This window comes from Vipera ursinii, assembly GCF_947247035.1.
Source record: "Vipera ursinii genome assembly, chromosome: 1".
Taxonomy (NCBI): domain Eukaryota; kingdom Metazoa; phylum Chordata; class Lepidosauria; order Squamata; family Viperidae; genus Vipera; species Vipera ursinii.
The window spans coordinates 221,214,861-221,236,394 of NC_139512.1; the positions used below are offsets into that span (position 1 = coordinate 221,214,861).

The following is a 21,534-nucleotide window of genomic DNA, read 5'->3' on the forward strand; positions in this document are numbered from 1 at the left end:
GACTTTTCTCAGTTCATGGGCAGTTATTTTGCGCCTTGGTTTCTCCACACGCTTCTTGCGACCCTGTTGACTATTTTGAATGAAACGCTTGATTGTTCGATGATCACGCTTCAGAAGCTTTGCAATTTTAAGAGTGCTGCATCCCTCTGCAAGATATCTCACTATTTTTGACTTTTCTGAGCCTGTCAAGTCCTTCTTTTGACCCATTTTGCCAAAGGAAAGGAAGTTGCCTAATAATTATGCACACCTGATACAGGGTGTTGATGTCATTAGACCACACCCCTTCTCATTACAGAGATGCACATCACCTAATATGCTTAATTGGTAGTAGGCTTTCAAGCCTATACAGCTTGGAGTAAGACAACATGCATAAAGAGGATGATGTGGTCAAAATACTCATTTGCCTAATAATTCTGCACTCCCTGTAGTCATGCCGGCCACATGACCACGGAGACATCCTCGGAAAAGCGCTGGCTCTTCGGCTTTGAAATGGAGATGAGCACCGGCCCCTAGAGTTGGAAATGACTAGCACGCATGTGTGGGAGAACCTTTACCTTTATACACTAGAAGGGATGAATTTGATGGTAGATTAACTGGAAATCCCGAGGATGATATACAGACCATTATATAAATTCCTATATTACAACAATTTTACCATATATTCATAATTAAAGAGCTTTTTATTGCACTTCCTGGAGGAACATTTACAGATTAGCTGAGGTATATACAGCTTCTGAAATGAGCTTTAGCAAAAAAGAAATGCATAGGTTTATCCTAACTTGAGGCATTGTGTGTTGAAGCTGTCACCCTCTTTGACAGCTACAGCTTCAAGTAGAGCCTGTTTCTTCTGCATGCTGCGAGAAGACTCAAGTTCGTACATGGTTGTCAAATTGAAGAGAACACTCTCATGGAGGTAGTGTTTAGGATCCTGTTGAACAATCCCTTCCAGCTGACGGAGGGAATCCTTCAGTTTTCCCAGATAAAGAAGACAAACCGCAGCGTTGTTGTTAGCCTAGAGAAAATAGATATATTAGATTTCTTTATGAAATCTAAAGGAACCACTCTAGAGAAAATGCAGCACACTTTTAAATACTTTATTTATCCAAGCTTTGATTTTGGGAAGGGACTTGCATGCTTTCTTCATTGCTATTGTCCCAACCATTACAATAGGGCTTGTTTGTAGAGCTCAAGATGAATATGAGAAACATCTCAATTTAAGTTGTGATGGGGGTTTCCCGATACTCCCATGTAACACCTCTACTCCGCGAGCTGCATTGGCTCCCGGTTGCCCTCCGGGTGAGATTCAAGGTGCTGGTGATGACCTATAAAGCCCTAAATGGCTTGGGTCCGGGATATCTGAGGAAACACCTGCTGCCGGCATCAAGTTCCCTTCGTCCAGTGCGCTCCCACAGGGAGGGTGTTCTCAGGGTGCCACCAGTAAGAGATTGCCGGCGGACGACACCCAGGGATAGGGCCTTCTCAGTGGGTGCGCCTGCCCTTTGGAACCAGCTGCCAGTGGAGCTGAGGACTGCCCCCGACCTCCGTTCATTCCGCCGGAACCTGAAGACCTGGCTCTTCGAGCTCTCTGGCCCAGGCTGAGAATTCTAATTTTAGCTTTAATCTTAATTTTAACTGGGGTTTTATTTATGCAGGGACGAATATAATTTTTTTTAATCTGTTTTTAACTTTTGTATCTTTGTTTTTAATCACCCTGTAAACCACCCTGAGTCCTTCGGGAAAGGGCGGTATATAAATGTAATAAAATAAATAAATAAACTGGTTCCCCAACTAGATGCCCTCCATTGACTAGCTGAGAATTCTGGGAGTTTATATTTCAATCCATCTGGAGGGTTCCAAATTGGAGAAGGCTGAACTGTATATTACTCTGCATCATTCCAGTGAAGTTCACTAAACAAATTCTGATTGTGCTAAGTACTGATACTTGTTACCTCAATGTATACAATTATTCCTCGACTTACGACCAGCTGCTTAGTGACTGTTCATAGTTAAGGCAGACACCCTAAATGTTACTTGTGATGTAGTCCCAAAGTTATGGCGGCTGCAGTGACTTTGCAACTGTTTGTCCTTATAGCCAACTGCAGGGATGCTGCAGTGCCCCTCTACTTATCTCCCCGCCATCTCCCACATAGGATCTCTGCAGGCCTTGAGCCTGTTCCACACTCCACCGTGCTCCACACCCTTCGCCTCACCCACGTCATCCATCACACTTACCTTTAGAAGACCTCCAGAGTTAGGGAAGAAGGACAAGCTGCTTCATTGCTAGGCTGCGTGGCATGATTGTGAAAGTGGTTGCCATTTTCTGAGAAGCCACAATTCAAAGTGGCTGCCCTGAAAATTGCAGCTTCTTCCAGGATCATGCCATACTGTCTAGTAACAGGGCGGCTGGCTTTCCTTCCCTAACGCAAGCTCCGCAGCATTCTGCAGTGCTCTGGAGCTTGTGTTAGGGAAGCATAGCAAGCAGTTCCATTGCTGGGCCACATAGCACAATTCTGGAAGGGACCACCATTTTTTTTTTTTGAGAAGCTATAATTCAATCAGGCCGGAAGAGTGGGAACTGGAGCACGGAGTACTTTAGGAGATGGGGGGAGGCCTTGGGAGGTCCAGGGCAGGACCAATGCTAGGTCTCCCAAGGCCTGCCTCAGGGTCCCTGAGGCACCCCATGCTTCACTTAACAACATCAGGAAGAACAGGGATGGGCCATTGTAAGTAAGGTGATCCATGTTGGGGCTTCACGTAACGGCTATCATGACTCATGGCAGGCTTTATTATAGTTGTTGATCTAAGACTACCTGTATATCCATACAGTATTATAAATCAGACACTAAAGGACAATATATTTTTAAAGCCTATGAGCCTTGCTATATATTTAACATTAAGATTTCTTACCACAGCATTCGATGGATCAATCTTCAAAATTTCTGTGAAGAATTTGTGAGCTTCTGCAAAGTTATTCTGACCAAGATGGAGAAATGCTCTAAAACATAATAAGAGTAAGAAGAGAATGTATGTACTCTTTCAGAAAATCGGTTATAAAAGGAAACTACATTCTTGTCTTTTTGTACATATGAACGTTCTCTCAGTTGATCTTCATAAATTAATCTTGGATCTAAATTATAATTTAGAGTTCAGAGTAAACAATGCAACATGAAGCTATTGCTTGATAGAGTAGCTAATTCATACATTATGAAGAGGTGACCATAAGTTGCGTTTCAACTTATGAGGGAATTCTTCAGCAGATTCTGTTTCCTATATATTTTTTTTCCAAAAATGTTTGTGGCCTTCACAATTTTAGATAAACACTTAAAACGTATTAAATGAGTACACTTCAATAACTATTTTTTTTTTGTTCACAGACGAAAAGGGGAGCCATGGAAGCTTCCAATGAGTGATTTTAGCTAGCTTCTTTGATGTTCTATTCCAAGAGCAAGCATACATACTTTTGGGAAGTGCTCCCAATAATGCTGTACAACTTTGAGAAACTAGGAACTGAAGGAGAGAGGGCTCAAAGTGAGGAAGGCGTCTTCTATGTATGACATTTTGCTAAGCACAACTCTAGATCCAATACATTCAATGTTCCATGGAGTTAAATGGTTCTTCTTAGTAGCTATAGATAAGTATGCACTGCAGCATCAATCTGTAAAGCTGATACAGGAGGAAATTTGTATGTGAAAGTGGCTAGAAGCACACACACACACACAAACACAAATATATTTGCCTATACATACACACACACACACACACAGTTGTCAAGGAAGATAACTTGTAATAAGGTATTTTTTTCAGGGTTACACTATGTCATACAAATCTCATAGGCTGGTAGGTGCCAATCAGCTTTTCTTCTGGCAGCTGAGGTTACATAAAGGATAAATGAAGAGAAAGGGGTATTCTCTTGGGCCTCTTAATGTTCACAGTGCATTCTTTGCAAAATCATGTCTAAGATTAATTTGGCATTTATGTCTCCCACCTGTTCATTAAAACCATAATTTGGTTCTTCAGTCCATCCAATTTCTGAGCCACTTTTTCAACATCTTGAAAATACTTTTCGGCCATTTTAATGTCTCCAATCTGGATAGCACATAAATGGTAAATAACAGTTACTTCTATTAACAAAGCACAGGGGAGACTCATCAATAGGTAGGTCTTCATAAATAAATTACTTTCAACACTACAGAGCAAAAGAAGAGAAAAATGAACCATACAGCAAACATAAACACCAACTCTAACCCAGTCAATACATAGGTAAAATTAGTGGTTTGGGTCAACGTTGATTTTAATACAAGCACCCCACCCCACCCCCCACCCCCACACTCTAGCTCTCAAAGTGTAACAATGTGCAGCAGTGTAAGATACTGATTCTCAGAGCTATCTAGCCCTTGGCTCACTCCAATTACATCAAATCTTAAATAGAAATTCTTTAGAAATAGCTCGGTAATATTCAAGAAAATATTCCAGAGAACCAAAACCCAGATAAATTTGTTCACAAATTTGTTTATAAATTTGTTCTGACACAGAAGTGTCATGAGGCATGGCTATTTAGCCCTCTTTATTTTTCCAGTTAAGGCACGTCGTATGTACAGTATCTTGTTCCTAGTGCTGATTAAACAACCTTCCAGTTCTTATTCCAGGTATTCTATATAAATGTTTATCAGTGGCCTTGGAAAGCCAATACATTCCTCCATTTATGAACACTCTACTCTGAACTGAAAGCGGTTCTGAGATTATTACAAGAGACATTTTCTACTAGACACAGGGAAGATCAGTTGCTTCTCAAAGTTCAGCAATTTGAGAAAGGTTTGATGTCTGCCCAAAAGGCAGCAAGAACAAATCCACAGTAAATGTCTTATTCAAATGGTGTATATCTGCATCCATTCTAATTTTCCCACAGACTAAATGAAGTGATTTTCCTTCCTTCAAACATCTGGATCTCAGTAGCTGAGATCTAGATGGACCAAGTTCTCTGAAAGGAAAACAGGTGGGGTTTTAATTACTGTTGGCTCAGTGGCCTATATAGAGGGTCAGAAAGCGAGCAGGAAAATAATTCCAATTTCCAGCACACTTTACTGCACGCAGCGAAAAAAAGCATATAAAAAGTGGCTACAGTTTTATTTGATTATTATTTTATCCTTGCTGCAAAATAGAGCTTATTGCTCAAAGGAAAACAGCTTCTTGGTTATATATTATGGACTGCCAAGGGCTTTGGGCAGTCCCAAACAGGCAGGAAACTCAGAGTCTTTTCAAGTTTCCAGAAGCATGATTGTTGGGCTACATTCAGTTGGAGACTTTATCTTTTCTATGTGGTCTCAAGATCTGATTGCTTTGGGAATATTACAAGAGGAGACTGTATAACAGTCTAGACTGGAATAAACCTCTGCAGATTCCGCATGAAAGTTCGGTGCAGATGCACTTATATCCTTCTGAATTTTCTGAATATTTTTTACCACTCTTTTTCACTGTGGGTCCCCCTGACAAGAGACTGAATGAAAAATAGCAGCAAAGTTTGCTGCTTGTTTTAGTGACCTATCATAGAAATTTTCAATTAAAAAAAAAGCCACATTCCCCCTTAGATTCTCATATTGGTACTTAGATGTAGACTTTGACCACCTGGCCATCCCAAATCCTGAATTTGTTCTTCATCTATTCTCTTACATTTCTTGCTTAACAAGCACAATAGGGACCAGCAACTCTGTGTAACATGGCTGTTAAATGAGAAATCACCAGAACTTGTGATTTTACTGCCAGCTCTCCCCCTGACTCTGCTTGTTGCAACTACTGATCATGTGACTGTGGGATGCTGTGACAATCATAAATGCCTGCTGGTTGTGAGGCACCTGAAGTACAATCACAGGGCTGCCTGAATGCTGTAATGGTCATAAGTGCAATGACTGGTCGTAAAGTTACTTTTTTTCAGCACTGTCATAACATTGAATGGTTGCTAAACAAGACAGTCATTAAGTGAAGTCTACCTGTACGGACTTGCCTGTATATTTGAAATCACTTTCTCCCGACTACGCCCGCTTGCACTATGGAGCAGTATATAAGATTAAGTGCTCTTGCTAAGAGCTATTTGCTACCTGCAATTTTTTTAATGGATGAGAATATGGCCTGATATTCACCTGTAAAACACTGTAATACAAGACAATATTTATGCTTCCTTTAGTCATGGCAGGTTACCTAGATCCTAAGGTAAAGAACCCCAAACCATGACATTATCACTTCAGTGCTTAATAGCTGGAATGAGTATCTTATTAGGAAATATAGTATTTGGTTTCTATCTGACATAGTTCTACTTTTGATTCACCTGCCCATGGAACATTCCATAAGAAGGTAAGACTATTATCCAGGTACAACCTGAATAAGCATCAGTATTCTTCTTGTGAGCCATGATTCTGGATTTCTATTCTTCCATCAATCCTATTTTTACTGCTTTCGATGCTGGAATAGCCAAGGTAAGAATGGCCTGAATATCCCTATTAGTTATTCTGGGGTTCTTTGTGATTCCTTGGATGATTTCATGCTGTGCACTTGGGAGTAATTTTGAACTATTTTTATTGCTCAAAATCTTTGTTTCCTAAGTTGCCGAACATGAATTGGTGGAGCCCCAACCTTTTATAACTGATTTTATAATCTTTTCCAGGTTGGTAGAGTAAGCATCAACTACTTCATATGAAAGATCTTTGAAATATTTTTTCATTGGGACATATATCCCTGTAGCATCTGTGTTGTGAGTACTGTGATGATGAGAGCTAATATATGAGACATGCAGAAGAGGTCCACACCAACTCTGGTTGTCTAATGTAATGAAGTACATACTGTGCACATCTAGCCCTAGTTATTCCTTTAACTGAATATGGTGTGTGTGTGTGTGTGTGTGTGTGTGTGATGACCCTTTTATACTAGCACATCACTTCTTGGATGAAATAAGAGAAACAAGTTGGCAAATTGTTTGGGGTATACCTGGAGAATTATCACTGTCAAGAACTTATTTGGCAGTTAGGATCTGCAAGATAGGCTCTTGCATGGCCTTTTATCTGGCACAAAGGAGACCGTCTTCCCTTCCCTTGCTCTCTAAGGGGATGTACTTGGGTTCCCACTCTCAAAGAATTAAGAAAACAATTAAAAACAGTTCTTTTCAACCAGGTTTTTAATAGTTACTTGATTTCATGCTAATTTGATTTACATTTTTAACTTTTAGTATTGACTTTTGTGGTAAGAAAAGTAAAAATACACATCAGATTAGAAGGGTAAGATATAAATCTAACCAGCCAACCAACTAACCATTTCCTATCTCCCTCCCAATTTCACAATTTTGTAGCTTTTCTTGTGCAGACTGCACACAGACATGGCCTCCTGGCAAATGAGAGGTGGCTTCTGTGGTGCCACGATGCCCTTTGTAAAGCCACAGGCTTGTCAAGTGTTATTGTTCAAGGTTAGGTAAGCAAGCCAATGGATTTCTTGGGCTTTGTCTTCAATTCTACTGTACTGGAAGGAAAAGGTCCCACTACGACAGTAAAACCACTAATTCAAGAATGTCCAATAATCTTTCTTCCCCAAGGCCCCTGATAAGAGCAAGAATTGAGGAAGACCGGAGTCCCTTCAGAGCCTGTTAACACTATTCAATGAATTGGACAGACAAATTGTTCCTCGGAGACATCAGGCAGTCTCCTTGCATCCTACCCAAGGTTGGGAATCTTGCCTTTCAGCAAACAAGCCTCTGATGGCTCTTAGTAGAGAAAGAGCAGAGTTGAGAAGTCAGCTCCTCTCTTCAGAACAGTCTCCTAAAGGGAACCTCGTCTATTTTACTTGATGGATTGCAACTCTGTTCGGTAACGTAAGAGGACACAAGCAGTTTTTCCAAGAATGGTTTGAGAAATGTTTTAATATTCTGCCTGCGACAGGCTATTTTCAATGTGAATCACCTAATGATAATATTCTTTTAATCAAAAGAAGACTGGTTTTTTTAAAGAGTCATTTCTTTCAGCGCTGTCTCCTTGCAATTGCCCTGATCCAAATGCTACAGATTCCTTAGGTGTACTTCCCATCTAACCCAATTTTAGAGGCTGGATTTCATTCTTCATGGCTTGGGAATAATGACACTTGGAAGACGACTCCGCCTCACCGTCTGGAACTCCTGAGCCTCAAAATCTCCTTCTGAATTTCCTTCTCAAGAGCCTCCAAAGGGGGACTTTCTCATAGGTCATATCCATCCCTTATCTTAGCGTCATTCTGATGCCGGGCCAAGTTCCTTTTTATTTTTCAAGAACTCTGGTCCTTCATCCCAAAGCTCTCCTTCATAACGATTTTACAAACTACAGCAGCTTTTACCAATTACAACAGGTTTTATTACTACCGTATTCTGAATTAATTTCTAATTGTCAGCCACCTCCCAGAATATATTACAAAGTGCCTAATACGTATTATTCAAAACCAAATATTAAATTATTCAATAATCAAGTATTAAACTCTTCAATTTAATTATAAAAATGAGGAAGCTCTGAAATATTATAAAATTATAAAAAATATCTTGGGGCCTTCTTGGGAGTCTCCACTTGTGAAGAAAGTGGATTGTCCCATCCCATCTTACAAGTGGCTAAATTTCAGCTGAAACTTCTTGAAGGTTTATGGTCTGATTCAGTGTTACTCCATTTGTAACTGACTGATTCAGTGAACTGTCAGCAGCAAGCTAAATGTGGCTATAGTAGCAAGGGGGCAATTAAATATCCCTTCTTGTGTTTGTTATTTTGCAGAAAACAGAACTTTTCTTTTGGTAGTAAAGTCACACGGGCAGAAAACAAGAGAAGCCCAGATTTCATGCTGAAGACAGATGTAGCATTGATCTTTTTAAAAGCACCAGTGCCACAGGAAACCAAAAAATAAATTTTCCTATCAAAAAAGTTTGTTACAGAAATGGAAGCAGGCAAAGTGAGACAGCACCTCAGGCAACTTATTGTTAATATTTGCTTGTTACTGTACAGGAATGGGAGAAATGTTAAGGATTTTCTTCCTTTATGTGAAAATAATTTGGCTGGCTGTGTGAAGTACACACCTTGCCCTGATTAGATGAGGTGGCTAGGGCTGCCTGTTGCTAAGAGGGCAAAAGGGTCCTTTTCTTTCTCTTGAGGACCACTACAGAGAATTTGGCATTGCAATTTGGGGAATGAAAAGTTACTTTCATGAATTCCACAGAAAAATGTGGCGTTATTTATTACACTCCATTCATCATTCAGGGTCTGTGTGTTTATAACAGAGTGGAAAATGTCAAATACCCAGCACTCTTACTGAATAGGGAACAGCTAGTCTGCAAAACAATGCTCACCAGATAATTCAATGAATTTACAGAGTTTGTTGTTTCAACTATTACATTTTCATTCAACAACAACTGACAGTGTGCTCATTACATTTAAATCGTTGGCATTCTGGAATAGCAAGAAGTTAGGTGGACAAACCTAGGAAGTTCTCCCTGATCTGTAAGAACATTCACCTCATATTTTCTTCTAGACTTACTTGGTACTGATGCAGCCATCTGTTTTACATCTTTCAGCAATACTTTGTCATTATTTTTGTTTCACAGAATGGCAGAATTCACATATCTCACTATCTAAAATTAGGGCACTTTAAAACCTCTATGTTAATACTAATGTGATGGGGCTCAGCAGGGCTTTCATGTGGCATTATTCAGAATCAGGTACATACCTGCAGGAAAATCCTTCCAATTCCACTCAACAGCTGAGGCTCTTGCTCTGGGTAATATTTCATGACGGTGTGATATGTCTCCACAGCAAGCACATAGTCCTAAGGGGTAAAAGCAAGCACAAAGGGGGAGGGAGGCAAAGTCAACATTTATTCTGTACTCCATATACCTGAAAGTGAGTGAAGCTGCAGACATGCATGATAAAACAGATGGAAGCAGAAATCTTCAAAATGGGAAGGACACCGTGCCTGAAAATATAACGACAAGATTTCCGATTTTCTGGGCACCTAGCAGAGGGAGTGGACACACAAGAATGAATGAACCTTTATTGTCAAAGTACAACCATGTATACATTGAGATTGGCTGAGCCCCGTGTGGGAGAGATGTTTCACTGCTTCTATTGCAGGCACACAGCACATAGGACAAAGCAGCCCGAAAGTTGAATCAAATTCAGGGAGGCTACAGCAAGCATCAGTTTTACATCTGCCAGGATCACAATAAGCATCCTTTGGCTCTTTCCTTCCTCTCTCTCCCTCTCTCACAAAGACACACAGGCACACGTGTACAAACAGGCATACAGACACAAATTGTTCCTTATCGTTCTGCAAGGAAAGCAAACCTCTTCTATGGTGCCAACTGCTCTGTCGGCCAGATTTCCAACACTCTGAAAATTATTCATGCTGGGAAAATAGCCACAGCTTATGTGTTGCTTCATGAGGGAGCCGTTGCTACAGCTAAATGAAGGGAATTTCAAATGAGCTCAGCGGAGCTGGGATGTTGGGGGGGGGGGGCTCAGTGAAAGAGTAGGAACCCCTATCTTCCTTCTTTTGATTACTGTTCAATGCTTCTGAAGACTGCCTTTTAAAAAGGGGGCAATTAGGAATGCCTATCTGTTCATCATGTATAAGCTTCCTGATGGAGATATCTTGGTCTCCATTTCCAACGTGCATCTTCAAAAATTCAGTTTAAAAAAAACCAAACAGAACAAAAATCACTTCAGTGCTGGAAAATTAATTCTGCAAACATATTTTCAATAGTAAGAACACCAATGAGGAAGCGGTATGATTGGGCTCCTATTCTTTTATTTTTATTTATTGTGTTTCTAATCTGACAAGTTCTTAAACTCAGGCTGGGTTAGAATAACACACCACAAAACAGGCACTGACTGGAGATTAAAAATTAAGTACCCTGAATGGGAGCAAATACGGAGAAATTCTATTATAGAAAGGGCTTCACAGTTCTGCACACAGGCCTGGAGGTAACAATTCTGCAAATACCTGGCAGGGATCCTGTGCCTGCCTCCCTCTTGCCCCTCTCCCTCACACACTTCAGTTATTCCCAACATTGTATTACATGCTTCTCTGGAAGGTCCAGCTTCAGGTGTGGATTTCTGGCTAGCTGTGGTCGTCACAGACCTGGGAAGAGAGGGGAGGCTTCAAATGCATTCTTCAGACACAGAAGCTCCATGTGCAGTAAGGTGCCTCCTGCCATCTGTTCCTCTCTCCGCCTTTCTCCAGCAGAGATGCTGCCAGATGCAAAGCCCTAACACCTCCTCTGCTTTCAGGCAGACTCAACAGCTTTCCCACCGATGCATGGCGTACAGGGATACTCCAATGGGGGTTGGAGGGAGGGGGAGTATGAGTAGTATTTGGATAAGTCAATTAATGAAAATTACAAGTACAATCGAAAAAATTTATCTAACCCCCGCCTTTATTTTATAAATAACTCACGGCAACGAACATACACAGTACTCCTTCCTCCTCTTATTTTTCCCACAACAACAATCCTATAAGGTGGTTTGGGCTGATAGAGAGCGCCTGGCCAAAAAAATAAAAAATCCAGACTTAATGCACCAAAGCTTTCTTTAAAATCCAGTTACAGTATTGATTCCCAGTTTTAAGGCCAAGGCAGTCATAAAATTTTTGATTTGCCCACCTCCACCTTCCTTGCAGCCTGCTTTTCCTGTTTATATAGCAGGGGCAAGTGCCATTCTGCAGCCAAGCAATTCTGCTGTAACATAATCGTATACAGATTTATGTTCTAGGTCCCCTTTATATTAGAAAGGTGAATCTAAATTAAAGGGAAGTAGTTAAGCACCAGCCTTACATTTTACTAGAAGAGTCTCCTGTTTTAATTGGCTGGTAACAAAGACAAGAGAGAGGTGGAAGAACAAAAAGGTTAGATGACTACAAAAATGCATCTTTTGCTCTGGAGATCTCATATTTCAGTATTTGTCCACGCAGTTGTTTTCCAACTCCACTCCACATTATGATTAATACGGAGTATATTTTTGTAAGGTGATGAACATAATTTTTTTATTTATGAATGTGACGATAGGCAATTAATAGCTTTTCTCATTTTAAGCTGTGAGCCCTTTCATGTAAAGTAGGCATAATCTAATTTCTGCAGATCTCTTTATTTCCTGAAGCCAGGCTGTAGCCTTCGCCTCTAAATTATATGCTCCTGTTATACAGGTAGTCCTCGTTTAGTGACTGCAATTGGTGCAGGAAAAATAGTCAGTAAGTGAACTGTGTGTCTCTGTGTATGTGTGTATGTATGTGTGTGTTTGGGTGTCTCTGTGGGGGAAAGAGATGCTTCAAAGATTGCTGACTGTTGCTGTGTTATTCAGTTAAAATCCTTTCATACTGTGCCTGTCCCATTTCCCCCCCCCCCTTCTGTCCCCTTGCAGGACAGAGAAATTACTTAAATGAGCTAACTCTTCCTCAGCTGCTTTGCTCCCCAGGGCAGTGCTAACTTCAAGTTAACAATCTCAGCTCTATGACCTTAAATGAGAACCTGCCAGTCAGTTAACACCTACTGCCTAAAACTGACCAGATCTTAATCAGTTTTCCACCGAAGGCTTTTGTTGTCATAAATGTGTCCACTGATCGGAAAATTAATTTTTTTATTACCATTTATTACTGTTTCATTTGTAAATGGACACTATCTGAGGCAGTTGCTAAATGAGGACTACCTGTATTAGGGTTCATAACCAATCAGTTTATCAGGTATCTGTTTTAACAGAACGTGGAATGTAATATATTTTGATTCAAGCAAAATATCTGGTTAAGCACCCAATATCGAGCAATTAGTCAAATGTGGGCTGAAGAGCATGTTGATTGACTGAACACATAGCTGGCTTGAACATCAGACTCATGGTGTCTCCATCAATGCTTTTATCACCAGAGATTGGCTAGCTAGAGATACTGAATAGGGTGTCACAAGTCTCAAGTCCTTTTGGTGCTAAGAAGTGGAAGAAATTATTATTAAATTTCATTGAGTGAGACAGCTAAACACTAGAGGAGAGAAATAAAATTCAAAGCAATCTTGGTAGGTTTGAAGAATGAGCCGAAAGCAACCAAATGAAGTCTAGCAGACAAATCTGTAGTTCATTTAAGAAAGGAAAATCAAACGTGTGGGCGTGGAACGGGAGAATATTTGGTTTGATAATATTACATCTGAAAAATATTTTTGAACAATAATTAATTGCAGGGGATGAATCAAAATTGTGAGATGTGGCAGAACAGACCCGATTTGAGGCAGTATCAACTAAAATATAACTTTCAAATTGTGGCGGGAAGTTGTACAGCTTTCTTCCTTCTACCTCGAATACCGTGTCCAGTTCTGGCCACCACGTCTGATGGAGGAATCAAATAACATGGATCCTGTTTTGAGAAGGCCTAACAAAGATGACAGGAGACGAAAGTGGCCGGATAGCTTTGGCTCTGATGAAAGACATCTGAGGAGGGATGTGATAGCGTCCTTCAAATATGTGAAAGGATGTCATTCTTGCAAAAAAAAAAAAAAACAAGTCCTGCTTTCTTGTCTTCTAGAGTTTGACACAGAGTGATCCATTTGCATTCTGGAAGGCAGATTCTGACTGACAGAAAGAAAGAAAAAAAGTCCTAAGAGCAGTTTGACAGCTGAATCCAAAGGTTGAGGGGACCAATGGCCTAAACGACTCCTTCCAACGCAGATCACTGCCCAATTAATAAGATATGTGCTTTTCACTCATCTTATCCTTTATTCTTAGTAATCTACTTGTGGTTTTTATTAGAAAGAAATTGATTTCCCAATTCATAAGAACGCAATGTATGCTACTCTCTTTTGGGGAGGGCAGGGAGGGCTGGCACTAGATGGCAGCACACTGCATTTTACAGCAATTCCAGGAGAAACCTAATTTATTCATGACACATTAAATTACAGCTGACAACTAAATGACTTCTTTGGAAGAAATATAAAATATAGAAGCTGCACCAAATTCTTGTAAATATACACTCCTAATTATTTGTACTTGTCTGATTTCAAGTCTCATTGGCATGAAAATACTGTTTTATAGGAATTTTAGACACTGTCGATGTTAATTAACTTTATTATCAAGCTATTTTTAAAATGTAAAAGGAATGCAAGAAAATATTTTCCGCTATTATGTTGGGCCTAGGATTTATGCAGAAAATGTTAATTCTTGTAGAAGTGCATCTTGTAATTATTGTAACTTTGCAAACTACACCGCATTATTAGAGAGTTATAAATTATAAAATTCTCCAACCAATTGAATGGGGTTCCTTAAAAATAAGGAATGGAGACTCCTTCCCTTCCCCACTCTCCACACCCTCCAGATGTGATTTGAATTTGATCCAGAGAGCTGCAATTGCAGCAGAACTGACGGGAAGTCAGCAAGGAGAAGTGTACTCATTAGCTATTGGATTCAGGCAAAGGACAGCATATTCCAGCAGGTACTCAGCATCAGTAGGTAGTACCAACTGCAGCAGGTCCTGTTTCACACAGCGTCAGTGCAACAGCTACAAATTGTATTTCCACTGGGCTTTTGCTTCCTACCATGATGAAGATACACTTGCAGAGAACTCCAACACTGAAAGTACCTTTGCTGCAACTTCAGATGGTGTTGGAATATCTGCCCACCCATCCCCTCAGTCCATCACATTTATTCTTCTGAAGTGTTTTGGGAGCTGTGAAAGGGAGTATGAAGGGCCTAAATAAATAATAATAAAAAAACCCTCCAACAACAAGGGTAGAGTTCCCTGAATTGTACTAATGCCTCAAATTTCAGTTTATCGTACAGGTAGTCCTCGATTTACAGCAGTTCATTTAGGGACCATTCAAAGTTACTATGTAATTGAAAAAAGTGACTCATGACTGTTTTTCACACTTAAGACCATTGAAGCATCCCCATGGTCAGGTGATCAAAATTCAGATGCTTAGCAACTGGTTCATATTTATGACCATGCGTCACAGTGTCCTGGGGACATGTGATCAGCTTTGTGACCTTCTGACATGCAAAGTCAATGGGGAAGCCAGATTCCCTTAACAACCATGTTACTAACTCAACAGCTGCAGTGATTTGCTTAATAACTGTGGCAAGAAAGGTTGTAAAATGAGGCAAAACTCACTTAACAAATGCTTCACTTAGCAACCAAAATTTTGGGCTCAGTTGTGGTCATGAGGACTACCTGTACTCTTTTGAATGTATTATGTGAACTTTGCTCTTGGTGGAATGAGCGGATGGAAAGTAACTCCAAGTTGTGAAATGCATTTGGCCGTACCTAAAGAAAGTTGTAGGGAAACTAAGAAAGAGCTCAGGCACCTGAACATTATGCAAACAAAGCAGAAAACTAGATTCATACGATGGTTTTAGAAATCTGCACTCAGAGATGTCTTTTTATTAAAGTCAAGATAGCATTAAGATACGAAGATTGAGCGGTGTGAAGGAACAAGCAAACAAACAAAAACAAAAAAAATATACACAAGGGGAAAAAAAAACCAGATGTCCAGCTGCTGCTAAAAAAAGATGCTGTAAGAAAATTAAATACAAAGAAAAAGAACCGATTCTGAAATGTGTGCATTTCAGAGCCATTTTTTCCACGCCTTAAACCTCCTAATTCCAACTATTCAAGGAAACCTTTCTGTTTAAAATTATTGTCCCTTCCTGACTTATTTTGCTAAAGCATCTTTTATCAATATAGACCATTTAATCTCTCCAACTATCTATTCCCCAAATTAGTTGGGATGATATCTCCAGGATTCCTACACCGCTGAAAATTCCAGGGTCTGTAACACAATGTGTATTTGTTTCTCAAATATCATAGACTTTTTATCCAAAGGTAGATAATAGCTATTCCTCTGTGATGGATATAGTAGACCTGAAGACTACAGATTAGACAACTTGCTCAAGAGAGCAAAGTCTACATTGTGGCTACCCAGAGTATCAAAATTGCTTTTCATAGTTTATTGAGGGTTGTTAGAAATAGTAAGTGCGTTCCAAGGAAAATGCTCAAATATTTGCATTAAAATAGAAACACAAGAGAACTAGCCATACAAATGGCTACTGACAATTTTTCCATCTATCAATCATTAGTTTGAAATGCAGCTTAAGGAAACAATTCCATGCAGTAGGCTGTTTGCAGAACTCACCACGGCCAACTTACCATTGGACAATGTGCCATGGGACAATTCAACAATTCAATTCTTTAAAATAATTTTTTAAAAATATTTAAATTTTTGTTATTCACATTTCATTTTGTCCTTCCTTTAGCATCCTTTCTTTAATGATTCTATTCCACCACTTCTTCAATATTAGTATAACTCTTAGCCTGCAGTGAGTTGGCCATAGTGAGCTGTCCTGAGGTGAGTTGGCCGCAGTGATTTGTTCTAGTACTCAGGAAATGGCTGTAAATGTACCGTACTTTCATTCTTCCAAAAGATGCAGGGCAAACCTAGCATTTTTTTTTCTTTTTTGCAATTTGCAATAGTGTGCTCAAGTACACTAGAAATCCTCTTCACAAATAATTTGTTACCCTGTGTAAGCTCCATACCATATTTTCCTGAAAATAAGACCGGATCTTATATTAATTTTTGCTCCAAAAGACGCATAAAGGCTTATTTTCCCATTAGGTCTTATTTTGGTGGAAATACAGTACTAAATGCACCCATCTGGCTGATGATCTTAACTGGGGCTTCTTTTCGGGGTGGGGCTTATACTACGAGCGTCCTGAAAAATCACGCTAGGGCCAATTTTCCAGTTGGGACTTATTTTGGGGGAAATACGGTATTATAGTTGCAACTGCTTTGTTATACTGCTATTTGTTATACTGATATTATACTGTGAACTATTCTGTGAACATACAAAATACTTCACAGCTAAGCCCAAAGATCACTACTGTATACAGTTAGTCCTTGACTTACAACAGTTCATTTAGCGACTGTCCAAAGTTACAGCGTCACTGAAAAAAGTGACTTATGGCCATTTTTCACACTTATGGCTATTGCAGCATCCTCATGGTCAGATCAAAATTTGGATAGCTGGCAAACTGACTCATTTTTATGATGGCTGCAGTGTCTCAGGATCATGTGATCACCATTTGCGACCTTCTGACAAGCAAAGTCAAAGGGAAAACCAGATTCACTTAACAGCCGTGTTATTAACTTAACAACTGCAGCGATTCAGTTAATAACAAAGTTGTAAAATGGGGCAAAATTCACTTTTTTTAAAAAAATCCCATTTATATCCCGCCCTTCTCCGAAGACTCAGGGCGGCTTACAATTTAAAGCACAAATCAATGTGCTTAGCAGTAGCCTTCATTCTATGTATATGCCTGCTTATTAGGGCTTCCCCCCCAAGCGGCATTATTACAAAGTCAGCTTATTGCCCCCAACAATCTGGGTCCTCATTTTACCTACCTCGGAAGGATGGAAGGCTGAGTCAACCTTCAGCCTGGTGGGATGCGAACCTGCACTAATTGCAGGCAGCTGGTGTTACTTAAGGAGGCATTAGCCCACTGCTCCACCAAGGCTCTTAATAAATGTCTCGCTTAGCAACATAAATTTTGGGCTCAATTGTAGTCGTAAGTCAAGAACTACCTGTAGTGCTCTAGGTGAGTATATTTCATCTGGCAATCATATTAGTGTTTGTATACATGAGCTATCTTTCCAGTTGCCAATTCAAACACATGCAAGAAGTACACCAAACAATACGATTTGCAAAATTATATTAGCTAGCTACAGTATTTTTATACTTCTTGTGATGGCTGCTAATCTTGGGAGTCTACTGGGAGCATAAACTGGTTGTAGATTGTTGGGGGCAATAAGCTGACTTTGTAATAATGCCACTTAGGGGGGGCGAAAACCCTAATAAGCAGGCATATACATAGAATGAAGGCTATTGCTAAGCACATTGGTTTGTGCTTAAATTGTAAGCTGCCCTGAGTCTTCAGAGAAGGGCGGGATATAAATGGGATTAAAATAAATAAATAAATAAATAATAGAGCTCTATGACATTTTAGATTCTGAATGTGCACGTTGTCTTCTTTAAAGCAGCTGCATCTTTTCCCAAGATTGTGAGCCAGACAAAGATCCAGATGCTTGAAAGAGATGTAGAAAGGGACTGTGTCTCTGCTTCCAAGCAGCTTTTTGGACTCAAATCTGAAGTGCTGAACAGTCCTAGAATTTCATCTTCCCACTGTTTTTTGAAGGAAATCTGCATAAATTGACAGATGGGAAGAAAAATGCTTCTCTGGACAGATTAGAAAGCTTCAACTCCCTCCAGGCAAGAAGCAAAATGCAGCTGAGAAAAGGAAGTAAAGGCTGACAGCATGCTCATTCATCTATATCTTGGAGGAAATTCACAACAAATCATGTTTATTCTTCCAAAGTGACACTAGCCATGCAAAGGGAAACTGAAAAGTAGGGAGATTCTAAATAGCAGCACTGGTCAAATGCAGCTTTTTTTTCTTCAGCTACTCCTCCAGGAAAAGTGTTGTTATGAATTTCTGAACTAGTCCGTAGCCCTTTATTAAATTAAGACACTGACCTTAGTAGGGCATCTGAACAAATTAAATGAGGGGATATTAATTCACTTGGGGACTAATTTTACTCCTGCAAGACCTCATACAGTCCCTATAGATTGCAGAACAACCTGGTTTAGCTTGGGACTTGAAAATGGAGAGCAGTGCTACTACTACAGAGAGAAGTGAATAGGGGGGAAAAAGGAAAGGAAAGGAAAGGAAAGGAAAGGAAAGGAAAGGAAAGGAAAGGAAAGGAAAGGAAAGGAAAGGAAAGGAAAGGAAAGGAAAGGAAAGGAAAGGAAAAAGAAAAAAAACAATTCTGGAGATTTGGGGTGAAACTGATTTGTGAAACAGTCCTCAAGGATATTATCTGTTGCTATTGTTGTATTATTAGCAGCCAAACATTTCTGTGCTTCGGAGCACTTATTAAAACAGGAAAGGTATTGTTGCAGTTTCTTTTCCAACGGCAATAGAAAGAAATGGAGATGCTGCACGATACGTATATACTTAGGCTCCACCACATCTGAATCTCAAATCAATGATAGTGTGAATGTCTGCAGGACAAACAATATTAGAACACAATTTGAATAATGGCTGCCACTAGTTTTAGGATGTTATCTGGACACAAGGGATGTGTTGACCCTGCTACTGTCTGAATCAACGTGTTCTTGATTCGAAATGTATTCTTACAAGTCGGCTTCCACCTCTTGCCAACAAATACACAAAAGCCAAGCAAAACTGTGGCAGCCTGTAAATCCAGTCCTTTTGTGTTGCCAGTTCTCTCACCTCCAAAGGAACCTCCAGCTATGCCCCACATGACTGCAAACGGCAATCTACCTTCTCTTCAGCCTCTCTTGACATTCTACTCGAGTATATATGGTAAATCTGCAGCAAGAGCACCCACCTACCTTCATCATTAGCAGGCAGTTTGCCGTGGAGTACATCACCCGGCCCAGACGTGACCTCCACAGCTGAACAGAGGCTGTAAAATGAGAGCAGCTTGTGAATGTGCACAAATAAATTAGAAGCTCTTTCCCTAGCCATCAATTATCGGTCATATGTATTCCAACTGAAACAATTTCCCCTCGTTAACATCACCACATTTTGAGCACAGTGTTTCTAACATTCTGCCATGTTGCTCTGAAAAACCTGCACCCATTCAACAGAGAGAGGCTTGATTGGGGAAAGGAACAGACTGTCTGAATAAATGAAGCATAATACAAAGCTGGGAAACAACCTCTCCGCTTTGAGCTCTGGCAATTCTGCAAGGAAGCAATCGTTTAGGAGAACAAAAGGCAGGGAGGAAGACAAAGAGAGAGAGAGAGAGAGAGAAAAGGCATACAGCAAGTCATTAATTAGGACTACTGATGAGCAATCATCCGATTTAAGCCATTAAATGTACACCCTTCCGCTTCTTTTACTGACTGATGTTTAAAAACCAAAACAAAAAAAAACACTACTTCATTTTGGCAAGGAGCAGGAGGGTTTCAGGGCTGTCTTGGTCTGGAGGTCTTGCACTTACGACTTAGGCTTAGGAGACTGGGAAAACCTGCCAAGCTTCTCTGCCACTCCTACGCTACAGAAGCTCCTGGGGGTTTAAAGGCTCGCTGCCTGTAGCACCGGCCAATTTCTCACTTCCCTTAGTTTAGAGGCTGGCTCCTTGTGCGAGAGAACACATGGCTCATGGAGATCTTGCAGAGCTTAAAGGGATCAGAGGCTGCACTGACAGGAAAAAGTGTTTATTATGTTGGAAAATGAACACTCTGATAAAAGGGATTTTTAACAGGTCCAGCAATTCTAGGTGCACTTAGGAAATTCCACTGACTTCAGTGAAAATTGTTTTTTAAAATTAACATATAGAATCAACTCACAAATCTGACTGCTTTCAGAGTCGGTAATGGCATCCCTAAACTTGTCTGTTACGGGATAGGATTGCAAAAAGGGCTGTGGAAAAGAATAGTTAGAACTGCAGTGAAACAAGCACTCGCTCTTTTTTTTTTGCCTGTTGTGAAATTTTTTTTTTACTTGCTTTACAAACCTTTTTTGGTATGCATTATCCAAGACTAGCAGAAATGTATTATCTCTGATTGATTCAAAAGTACGCTTTACCATTAGACTTCATGTAAATATGGACAATTTTGAAAATATATTCTCCAATGTATTGGTAAGCAACAATTTAAAAAAACCCAAATAATATTTTTTGTCCAATCACACTGCAAAACAAACAAACAAACTGCAAACCAGTAAAAATGCAGACCTGTGCTCATGCCGCTACAGAAGTCACCAAGATTAACACTGGTGGGAGTCGCATGAAGGAAGCATAAAGCAGGGGGTTTTAATGGAACAAAACCTTTAAGATGTGAAAAAGCTGTGTCCTCACAAATTAGCAAAAATGTATGATAAAAATATAAAAGCGAGTAAGAATATATTATTCAGTTCTAACTAAAAAAAAATCTGCCATCTTATATAAGAACAACAGATACTATCTGCAGTTCTTAATTTAGGCCATATTTTTTGTGTATTTGTCCAACCCTCTTTTCTGTATTTCAAAAAAAAAAGTGGGTATGAGATAGGAAGGAAGGAAGGAAGGAAGGAAGGAAGGAAGGAAGGAAGGAAGGAAGGAAGGGAGGGAGGGAGGGAGGGAGGGAGGGAGGGAGGGAGAGAGGGAGGGAGGGAGGGAGGGAGGGAGGGAGGGAGGGAGGGAGGAGATGGAAAAAGAAAGGGAGGAAAGCTGCCAAGAAAATGGTGCAATGCTAAATCTTTTTCTTCCCACTGAATGGAGAATGAGATGCAGTTCTCTTTTACTGAGGAGAGGCAATGCCACAAGCGGGTTTCCACAACACTTACTTAGACCAGCAACAGGGACATTATGCTGCAGATCTAATCCCATAAGAAACTGAGGCTGTTCTCAGTCATAGTTCGCAAAACAAAAAGACAAAAGGCTTTCTTCAGTGAAGTTCACAACCAAACAAAAACATACACAGAAAGTTCCCTGTAGCTCCAGAAGTGCAGCCGAGCCCCTTG

The 21,534-nt window shown here is 40.1% G+C and overlaps 2 protein-coding genes across 3 annotated transcripts in view; one reads left to right on the forward strand and one right to left on the reverse strand.

Annotated features, from left to right (window-relative positions):
• EIPR1 (EARP complex and GARP complex interacting protein 1) overlaps positions 1-21,534 on the forward strand; it is a 308,944-nt gene that overhangs the window by 154,041 nt on the left and 133,369 nt on the right. The gene's annotated exons all lie outside the window — the stretch shown is intronic.
• The window catches only part of TRAPPC12 (trafficking protein particle complex subunit 12), an 85,525-nt gene continuing 64,109 nt past the window's right edge, over positions 119-21,534 (reverse strand). The window contains exons 9-13 of one of the 2 annotated variants that reach the window (XM_083356563.1): positions 19,419-19,492; positions 9,712-9,810; positions 3,986-4,086; positions 2,908-2,995; positions 119-1,012 (exon numbers count right to left, since the gene is read on the reverse strand). In XM_083356563.1, the coding sequence (XP_083212689.1) occupies positions 770-1,012; positions 2,908-2,995; positions 3,986-4,086; positions 9,712-9,810; positions 19,419-19,492 (605 nt within the window). In that variant the 3' untranslated portion in view covers positions 119-769. The remainder of the gene's footprint in view (positions 1,013-2,907; positions 2,996-3,985; positions 4,087-9,711; positions 9,811-19,418; positions 19,493-21,534) is intronic. The other variant, XM_083356562.1, reaches the window with a different exon arrangement.